This window comes from Drosophila obscura, unplaced genomic scaffold (assembly GCF_018151105.1).
Source record: "Drosophila obscura isolate BZ-5 IFL unplaced genomic scaffold, ASM1815110v1 contig_190, whole genome shotgun sequence".
Lineage (NCBI taxonomy): Eukaryota > Metazoa > Arthropoda > Insecta > Diptera > Drosophilidae > Drosophila > Drosophila obscura.
The window spans coordinates 495,991-506,960 of NW_024542779.1; the positions used below are offsets into that span (position 1 = coordinate 495,991).

At 49.0% G+C, this 10,970-nt stretch overlaps 1 protein-coding gene across 1 annotated transcript; it reads left to right on the forward strand.

Annotated features, from left to right (window-relative positions):
* The first annotated feature begins 3,814 nt into the window (after window positions 1-3,814).
* On the forward strand, window positions 3,815-8,682 carry LOC111071952 (putative mediator of RNA polymerase II transcription subunit 26). Its single transcript, XM_041593495.1, has 4 exons — window positions 3,815-3,885; window positions 6,504-6,964; window positions 7,029-7,764; window positions 7,802-8,682. Exons 1-4 carry the CDS (start codon window positions 3,865-3,867, stop codon window positions 8,465-8,467), a joined length of 1,884 nt encoding a protein of 627 aa, XP_041449429.1. The 5' UTR covers window positions 3,815-3,864; the 3' UTR covers window positions 8,468-8,682.
* The last annotated feature ends 2,288 nt before the right edge of the window (window positions 8,683-10,970 follow it).

The window sequence follows — 10,970 nt, forward strand, 5'->3', positions numbered from 1 at the left end:
GTTCACGGATGCAGCGCAGCCCCAGGCTTCACCTTACTTTGGATGACCCCCAAACCGTGCTCCAGTTTGAGCTCGTAAATCTGCCTGCATTTAAATCCGTACATAAATAATTCCCATTGAAGAAGGGAATCTTTTGTGGCGCCTACCCACGGCCAACCTTCTCGATAGACGCCCAATGGCTGACGCTAACTGAATGGCAGGCGCCCCCTTCCCCACTCCGTATGCTCAAGGCGCATCTTCACAATAAATACAAATAATGCCTGGCCCTGCCCCTGCCCCAGCCCCTGCCCTGGCCGCATAATAGTCGCTGACTAAGTGACATTGTTGCAGCTTAAGAAGCAGACAATGAGGCTCGTCGCTAGTTGAAATTGAGCTAAGGTTGAGGCTGAACACTGAACACTGAAGCTGTGGCTCTGGCTCTGGCTTTGGCTCTGGCTGTTGCTGTGCCATTGTGCAATGTTTGCTGAGCCACGGATCGGCATCCATCTGTTTCGATTCGCCATAGTCATTGACAGCGGCACAAAAGATCATCGAACTAAACCGTATTGAGGGGCAACCCAAAACCCGCGCGATATCCTTGAGAACTGACAGTCTTTTGCTTTACAAATCATCTAAACAATATCCACATATTGAAATATGCTGGGATTGTTGGCCCCAAGTAAAATATACATATTGCAGGATTTCTAGTTGCAATCAATCAAAACTGCGCCAGCAGACTCCTCTCAGCCAGGGTCCAGGCAACGCCACGATCGTTGCCATTCCACACCGCCAGCAGCCAAGGGTATAAAAAAACAATTTCGACAATGCAACCCAAAATGATTGCGAATGAAGTTTTGTGAGTGTTCAAACTCTGTTTGAATATCTATTTGCTGTTTTATCGTTATCTCCGCTGTGCTCTGTTTTGTGTCTTTTTGACAAAGCCGATTACAAAATCCTCACCTTAAAAGAGACAAACTCTTGTTATGCCATTTCTATTTTCGCGCTTGGGCCCCAGTCGCAGTCCCCAACCCAGTCCCGAGCGCAGACAAGTTAATGCGCCAATTAAATTGCCACTACTCGTGGACCCCTTGGCACTACTCTCGTATCTTTCTCCCTCGTATCTCCAGCTGCAATTGTTTCTATGCAAATTTTGTTGTTTCGATCGGTTCGCGTGGCTTTGTGGCAGGGCATAGAAATCATTATGATGCCAGCATACAAAAGGCAGACACGATGCCCCACAATAAACGCCATCAAAAATTATTCACTCCAAAATGAAAGGCCTGCGGAATGGCCATAGCTATGGCCTGGACTGGACTGGACTGGACCGGACTGGGGAATGGACGTCAATTTTGTGGCAGCGACCAACAAAAGTTGCGCCAATTTTTTTATGACTTTGAACTTGAACTGGAAATCGGACAGAAGACACAAGACACAAGAGACAAGACTGAAAGCAGACTGAAAGAGTAGGCACACAGCCAATGGAAGAGTCAAATCTCTTGTCTCCAAAGAAAGGCAAACCAAGCTGCAAGCGAAAGGTCTCTCTGTCTGTCTGTCTCTCTGTCTGTGTCTCCGTCTCAGTCTGTGTCTCTGCCTGTCTGTCTGTCTGTCTGGATGGATGGTTGATTGGTTGGTTGTTTGGTTGGATGGTTGGATGGGGGGGAGACCTTTGTGAAAGGTGCGATCTCCCATGGCGAGGCAAGGTCAGTTGTTGGGTTCTCACGCAGTTGAATGATGCGTTAAAAATGGCTTAAAACTGTAAATTACCATAGAATAGAAATAAAATACACCACGTAGGAATAGAGCGGAAATATGCATATTGATATGTGCTGTACTAAGCACTAGTACGGCTACTAAATCACAATAGTAACAGTAACTAATTAGCTGCAGTCTGCAGCCAGCATTGGACGTTGATTCGCTGTATAAAACTTCACATAAGCGAACAGACATCATGCAGCTGCATGTGATACGACACAGAGACTGGAATATGTACCAACAAATGTACCTTCTCATATGGGATATTGCTTACAAATTATAATTACAATCAAAAATATTTCAAAATTGTTTGAAATTTTTAAATTGTTTTTACTTTAGAGGATTACACATGCACAAACATTGATTTGCATGGTTTTAAAATTTATGTACATCCAGAAGATGTAAAACATATTTTTGATATTTTTAGGAAAACAATTTGTGGTGAAATTCTGCATTTAAAAAATATTACAATTGGAAAGTCTTTGCAGACAGAATGATGAGCCAATGACAAGTTTGTAGCAAAAAGATAATTCAGATAATATTGATTTTCCATGGATTACGGTCTAACAGGGAAACGGCTAACTCTTGTTCTCTTCCAAAAAATAAATAAAATAAAAAAATAAATAATAAAAAATAATAAATACCGATTGCAGCCAAATTCTTCAATCTGGTAGGTAAAATAATTCTCAATGTTTCTGCATTTGCAGCTATCTCATAATTTTAATTAATTAATTAAATTCTATATTATTTTATTAATTAATTATTTTATTTATTTCTTTAAGTTATCTAATTTAATTTTAATAAATTAATTAAATTTAAATTTAATGTTAAATTAAATAATAAAATTCTATTAAGTTATTTAATTTATTAATAATTAAATTCATAGTTAAATTATATTTTATTAATTTATATTTGATTTATTTTTCTTTTATTATTTGAATTAATTAAATCTTCGGCTGCAACATTGGCAAATCTGAACATCGTGGGGCAGGCTAATGCGGGCCTAAATTGCAGAATTCTTAGACTCCGAGAGTAAGTGCAGCAGAAGTGCCTGGAGGAGTACAAATGAAGCAAATGAAGCAGAGTAGTGAAGCAGAGTGAGCTAAGCTGAGCTGAGCTGAGTGACAGCCTTAGGTAAGATCCTCCCATTAGCGTTTAATGCTATGCATTTGAGCAGCAGCCCCCGTCTCGTGTTATTAGATGATTCGAACTTTCCACCAAAAGCAAAACAACAACAAAACAACAAAACACCCAACTGCCACTTCCCCACTGAAATAAAGACACACAGGCACCAGAGGCACACACAGAGGCACACACACAGAGGCACATTCACACACAGTTTACAGTTGAACAACAAATGGAAAGATCTTTCTATCTGCAGCTTACAGCTGTGGCAATATTCCATCCAGGCAACCTACACCTTCAGACACACACACACAGAGGCAGAGGCAGAGGCAGCTACTCATGTGGACGTGCTGGGTGTCATTGCTGGGTGAACTCGTCCACAGAGATCGGAGATCGTAGATCGCTGCGGTTCGGTACGGTTCGGTTCGGTTCGTATCGTTCCGCACGCTTTGCCCTCGACTACTGGCAGCCCCCACTAGCTACCCGCTGCTGCCAGCTACCACCAGCTACCAGCTCTGAATCCGAAATCCCAATCAAAATCGGAGACTCCGCTGACTGACTGGCCAAGTGGCTTGATGCAACCCAAAACGAAGACGAAGACGAAAACGAAGACCAAAACTTGTAGCTGTATTTGTTGGTATTGGTGGTGGTGTTGGTGGTGGTGCTGCTGCTGCGGTTTGCCAAAGTGCGCAATATAAAAACCGCGAGCATCGCCAGCGCCATCCACAGTACAAGGCGCGACTTTTGAACGCTGGCAACGCAGCTCCCAATCCAGCGCAGACTATATATATATCGTTATATCGGACACCCCCTACTAAATATAGTTATTTATTGTTTTTTTTTTGTGTGTGTGCCACGAACAAATCGGTAGAAGAAAGTGCCGACCCCGCCAGTGTATTTGGATATATATATAGTTGGATCTCCAGACAAAACAAAGTGCGTGAGAAGTTCGTTTGTGGCGGTGCATTGTTCGCATATTCGCGTAGGAGGAACTGCCCGGAGACAGCCATGCGACTGGCATTGATACTGGTAAGATTCCGTGATGCAGCAGCTGATGCTGCTGGCGATGATTGCACAATCTCCCGGAAGAGATCTACAGCCACTCCCAACCACTCCCCCAAACCACTGCCACTGGCTCTGCCTCCCCCTCTTCAAGCCTGACAAATTAATTTGCATTCCAGTTGCAGTTTCCAGTTGCACAGCCGGCTTGGCTGCAGCTGCAGAGCACTGCTGGAAAGCGGGAAAACCAAGTCAAGTCTGGCCACAGGATGCATTGAACCAACCGCCCCACCACAGCCTCCTTGTATATCTGGCTCTGCTCTCAGAGTGGCTGGCGCTTGACCTCCTCGCTTGGCTGCACCTTCACCTGCCACTGGCACTGGCACTGCCCTTGCCCTTGTCCATCAATCTCGAAGCAAAGCGAAGGGCCATCACCTGGCATCAGAGATTGGGCGCTAATTGGACGAGCTGTGGGTCTGGAGCTGCATCTGGTCTGGTCTGGTCTGGTCAGAGAATGGCCGCACAGTGCGGATGGATTGTGACGCAACCAGAACTAGTTTCACCCTGCCTCTCTCTCTCTCTCTCTATCTCTTTAATGGGGTTGCATAAAGTTATTACCAGCTGAAAATGTAGGATTGTTGGGGCACTGCCTGGGGGCTGGGGGCTGGCTGTGGCAGGATAATCCCGACTTTGTCTAATTTACATTTTATGGCTTTGTTGCCTGGCTTTAATGCTGCAGATGATGATGATGCAACAACGAAAGCCAAACAGTAACAAAAACAAAAAACAACAAAAAAAAACACTGAGCAAAAATTCGACTCCGACTAATTTGCACGCGTTGCGTGACGATCGCTTGCCACTGCCACAGCCACTGCCACATCCACTGCCACATCCACTGCCACATCCACTGTCTTTCCCTCTGCCTCGAAGTGGCTGCAGATATAATTTCAGTTGTACAAGCGAAAGTACAGGTGCAGAGGCACCCATGAGAGGCATCCCGTGTAGAGTTCCATGCAGCAGTTGCCAGGAGCAGATCTTGGGCTGCCTGCCAGAGATGAATCCGCACAGCCAATAGCCAGCAATATCTTCTCAGCGTATTCCATTCTGTTGGTAAAGTGAAAGGCAGCGCCACAGAGTCGAATGCAATTAAATTAAATTATTACAGAAAATAGTTGGCAAAGATAAATCAATGCTGGAGAGGCTGTAGAGACAGATCCGATCCGATCCGACCCGAGTAGTTGCTGCTGCCGGACCATAGATGATTATATAAAGCGCTGCTGTGGCAGCTACATGAGCAACTTTAAACCTCCTCCACCACCAGTCACCCCCCCATTCCCCACCAGGGGCAGCAGGCAGCAGTCAGCTCTTCTGTTCGGGCTCCCACAGCTCACATGCTGAACATTTGACAACAAATTTGTTGCTGGCTTTGTGGCAGCGCTTGTTGTGTGGCAAGTCTGCCGAAAAACTCTTCCTGCTTAACAGGCAGCGAAACAACGAAGCAGCGCACCGACAGTCGCCGTAACATAAGCAGCACCCAAGCAGCCAAGCAGCCAAGCAGCCAGCCAGAAGAGAGCTATTAAAATGACTTGACACACTGTCCCAGTTTTCGGGCAGTACAGTCGGAGTGGAGTGGAGCGGGGTGGCACTCCACTTCACGCAGCGGTAATTGAGTGACAAAATATAATTAAAACTAAGCCATCCGCCAGATTTGCTTATTGGTCAGGCATTGCTTGCGAAATGGCCCCAGGTATGCAGATATGGACTAGGCAGCGATTAATCGATTATCGATTACACATGCAAATCAGTTTGGCAATCGATTTGTCACAGCTAGTCGGTAGTGGGTTGTGCTAGTGCTAGTGGAAAATGATATCTGCCCCATCAATTTATATCGATAACATTCGATTAACATATCGATTCATTTTTGGTAACATCTCTATATTCTTCATATAGGCAGCTCAAATAAAAGTATCCTCAGGAAAATATATCTAAAGATTCGATTATTTGCGATAACATAGTCGATGTATGTATCGATAATTTTAGCAAAAAGCGAAGCATACCAGAACCAGAACTAAATGCAACAATCAACAATAAATAGGCATAATTAATAGATAAACTCACCAACAGCACTTATCGATAGCTATCGCTCATAATCGATTGGTCATTAAATGGCAGCCTAACCATAACTCAGCCACGGCTGCAGCCATTAACCTATCTGTCACCATCAAAACTACTGAAGACACCGCAAAACCTGCAGAGGCGATCGAGCCAGATTCGATTACAACACTGCAACACTGACTAGCCCCCGTTTTTCGCTGCCTGCCACCCGCCACCCGCCACCCGCCATAGACGCTGCTGAAAAGCACCGCAAGCATTCACCTGACGAAATGTCAAATGTGAAACCTTTTATTTGCCCCCCCACCACCAGACGCCAGTTTGATCGCTGCAGCGCATTGATCATTTAACGATCGACGATCGACATCGATATGGAGATTGAGATTGAGACCATTGTCGATCGTCTCCACTCCGTCACTATCTCTCTCTCTTTCTCTCCCTGTCTTACCTTGAGCTGAAACAAAGCGATGGCCAGACAACCCCAACCCAAGCCCCCCCCAACCAATGCTGAATGCTCTGCTTTTCCGCTCTTTCAGTGCACTCTGAGCGCGGCCGTGTGCCTGGCCAGCGGCCTGGGCCAGCCGGAGGCGCCCACCAAGGCGTCCAGCTACCCCAAGAAGGTGACGACGCTGAAGAAGCGACCGACCAAGACGCCCACAGCGGTGACCGCAGCCACATCGAGCAGCAGCACAGCCGCTGGGGCCAGTGGTCGGACGACCAGCAAGCCGAGCAAGCCACGCGTGAAGATCGGCAAGACCAGCAGGCAGACGGCGACGACGACAGTCACCAGGGGCACCACCAAGGCGCCCGCTTTGGCCGCCAGCTTTGGCAATCTGCCCGCCGATGATCTGGAGTTCATCAAGGAGCTGGACAAGCAGTTCAAGCTGCACGGCGACAAGATCAAGATCAAGGTGGAGCGAGACAACGCCACGGGCAGTGGCAGTGGCAGTGGCGGCGGCGGCAAGAACAGCAAGCGGACCATCGAAGGGGAGCTGGGGTGAGTGATCCAAGTCAGGCATTGCCCTAAGCCAACTCTAATCATGCGAATCTCCTTTATGCAGCTATGGCTATGCCCATCCGGGGTACGACTACACGCCGCCCAAGTTCATGTTCTATCCGTACTCGCAGCACGACATTCCGGCCACAGAGGCACCGCTGGATACCTACGGCAGCTATGCACCCTCCGGCTTTGCCCATCCCCAGCCGGAGCAGGAGCAGGAGCCAGAGGAGCCGCAGCAGCAGCAGCGGCAGGAGCACCAGCAACAGCAGCAGCAGCACGTGACTAGCGTGACCATCGAGCCATCGTACTCCTACGAGCTGAAGCCACAGACCACCTACGAGACACAGGCACCGCATCCGACACAGCCCCAGGAGCACCAGCCGCATCCCAGCCATGGCCTGGAGCAGCCTCAGATTGATCTGCCGCAGGAGGAGGAGGAGCAGCAGCAGCAGCAGCATGCGGCTCAGGGCGGCTACCAGGAGCCGGTCATTGTGCTGCGCATACCCGGGCCCGCAAAGTACGCCGCCCATCTGCAGACCCTGCTGCAGCAGTACCTCGAGATCCGGGCGGCCCAGTACTTGAGTCTGCTGCAAGAGGCCGAGCAGCAGCAGCAGCAGCAACCGCAACATGTGGATATCACGCAGCAATATGGTGTCCCCGAGCAGGGGCCCTACCACCCCGATGTGAGCTATGCCCACCAGCTGGCGCCCACGCCACAGCCCGTGCAGTATGCGGCCATTGACGATGTCTACCAGAGCTACAAGGGGCGCCACCAGCAGCAACAGCAGCAGCAGCAGGTGCAACAGCAGGTGCAACGAGCAGCCACCGGCCGAGGCCTACTACGCGCCAACGGGCTACCAGCAGCCGACGCAATTCTACTACGCCCAGCCACAGTCCCATGGCCATGGGCAGGGCCAGGCACAGCCGCAGCTCTACCTGATAGCCATGGCCCCACAGCCGGATTACGGAGAGGCAGCAGCACCACAGGCGGACTACGGAGAACCACATCAGCAGCAGCAGCAACAGCAGCAACAGCAACAGCAGCAACAGCAACAGCAGCAACAACCGATCTATGTGCCCGAGTCAGAGCCACCCACTGGCCCCGAGGCGGAAGAGGAGCACAGTCTACCCATCACGGAGAACAATCCGCGGCCCACCCACACCAAGGTCATCTTCAATTCACACCCCAGCCACATGTACCCCGCCCTGCGCCAATACTCCCAGCAGCAGCAGCAGCAGCAGCTGCACCAGGAGCAGCAGCAGCTGGAGCAGCAGGAGGGCGCCTCCGAGGAGAGTGCTCCGAGTGGCCAGCGGCCGTACAACTACCATGCCCACGGCCTCAAGATGCGCCAGGGCAAGCGTTCGGCCAAGGCGCAGCAACCAGAGGCGACGGCCGGTGACCAGCGACTGCAGCAGATCCGAGAGTACGTGCGGGAGAAGCTCGGCGCGGAGATGGGCTCGGCGGTGGAGTACAAGACGACGCAGCTGCTGGAGGGCTAAAGCGTTGCCAGCTCCCATCTCCCATCTCCCAGCTCCATTCTTAGTACTAGCTCGTAATTGTAATTGTAATCGTGATGTTTGTTGTTGAAGTTGCTTCTCGTGCCTGAAATCCGTTCATTAGTATTTATTCTGCGCCACGTGGGAGTGCAGCTGCCGCCGCCCCGCCCAGCCCTGCTCGCCACCCAGCCAGCTCATTTTGAGCCACTCATTAATCCATTGCAATGCATTGCAGCGCAGGCTGCAGATGGAAACAGCCCAGAAGTATGCAGTGGTTTCCGCTCAGATCGAACTGCCAGCAATTGCCCGCTCAGCCCAGAAGTATGCAATGGTTTCGCTCTCTCTGAGCCCAGGCCAGGGCACCTCCATCCCTCCCCCAGCGCTTTTCATTCTCATTTATTTTGTGTTTGTTTATGTGTTTGTTTTTTCTGTTTTTTTTTGTTTGTTTGTTTTTTTGTTATACACAAAAATGTGCTGAAAACGTGTGCAATAATTAGTCTGTAACCTACATTTGTATTTACATATCTGTACTCATATTTTTACATAATTAAACGAAACAAAAATGAAATTTGTAAGCCTCACAACACAGAGGGGTGCAGCAAGCAGGGGGCAGCTAGCAGCAAGCAGGCTGCATGCCGCAGGGAAAGACTGCCATAAGTAGTCACGGAAGTCACTCACCAAAAACCGAAAACCCATTAATGTTTGGCCGCAAATAACTCGTGTGCTAAATGCCAAACATTACGAGTACTACTTGCTGGCATTCGTAATCGAATGCACACGCAAAAAACCACCCAAACAAAACACACACAAAAATAACAAAAATAATCAAAAATCAAAATATGTGCACAACAATAGGAAATGCACAGCTGCGCACAGTCCGAATGGTTTGGTGGGATGGGGGGAAATTGAATTTAGTAGATCAATCAATATGCAATACTCCATGGAGGATCGGCACACAACGCCTTTCTGCGCTTTTTGGGCTGCAGTTTATTTTTTGTACGTATCCCAGTCCCGGGGGAAGCCTCTGCTCGATGCACTGAGCAGCAAAAGTTTCCTTTCTGCTGAGCCACTTAAGGGCTTCTGCTGAACCTACTCCTATTCCAGGAGTAATCTGTCAATACCTTCTCCCTTGCCTCTGCCTCTGCCTCTCCCACTTATCTCAGTCATCCCTAGCCCAGGGTACATCTGCCCCTCTTGTTATCTCTCCAAAGTGTCTGTTCCGCTCTCTTGATCCTCCAGTGATCCAGTCATCCAGTGATCCAATGCATTGCAATTCCACGCCAGTTCCAGAAATCACTTTCACATAGTTGCCGCAAATTGGTGGCGTTTCTTCCTTGCCACATCGGGCTGCTTGTTGCTTGTTGCTTGTTGGTTGCAGCATTGCGGCCTAAACGCTGTTTACGTAAAGATCCCCATCGGTAGCAGCAGCAGCAGCAGCAGCAGCGGGCATGGCCGCCAACAATTAGCATAATCAGCTGCCGCAATGGATGGTAAATTGTGCCAATTTCTATAATTTCGACTTTCCATTTAAATAAAAAAAAGAAATAAAAAAAACAAGGAGACTGAAGAGTGGTGTGTGGTGTGTGGTGTGTGGCAAGTGGAGAAGGGTATTGTGTACTCGGTAGTGGAGTGCCACTTCCGCAATCTCTGGTCGAGAGATTCCCCCCCCCATTTGCATACTCTACGGCTGCTCTGATGTCAGATGTGCTATGCTGGCTGTCCGCTTCTTGGAGCTGTGCCCAGGCCGGGCTCGAGCCGCCCCGCCCTGGATGTGGGAAATCGAAAGTTTCTGGTTGTCATTGCTGTCACGGCTGGCCGGGAACACTGCCAAGACCCCCACCTCTGGCACCTAACTGATTCAAACTGATACAAAATGATGATGGAAAACTTTCAGTTTGGGTTCGACTGCCGCTTCCCAGCTGTAGCTGGCAAGTGCTTCCTTCTAATGAATCACGGCCATTTCCGCTCAACTTCCAGAGATCCAGAGCTGCAGAAGAAAAACAACAAGCGACACCAAAAGCATAATGAAAAAAGTCTCGTTATGATCTGGAACGAGCCAGCGACCGCCCTCAACAATGGACCCATAAACCAAGCTGAACAACGGCAAGAAATTAATAAGTTTAAGATACGCCAGAGATGGTGCCAGGCAGCCGGACTGAGCCGAGCCGGTGTCTCCTCCTCACAGCCAGAGCCACCACAAAAAACGTAGCATTTTCAAACATTTTCCAAAGCGTTGCAACTGCCGCCGCCACAGTGGCCACAAAGTGGGCGAAATCTCAATGAATATTTGACAATTTTTAGTGGAATATTTGAGGTGGCTCTTTCCATGGGCAAATTCCTGGCTTTGCTGGCTCGTGCTGGCAGCTTTGCTCTCTGGCAGTAGTCCAGCTATTGCCATGGGCTGCACTTAGCTTTGTTCATCTTAGATGTGGTTTAAATCTATGTTTTCCATGGCACAGGACACAGGACTTACCCAATCTCTGATGGCCCCTCATGCATCGGGCAA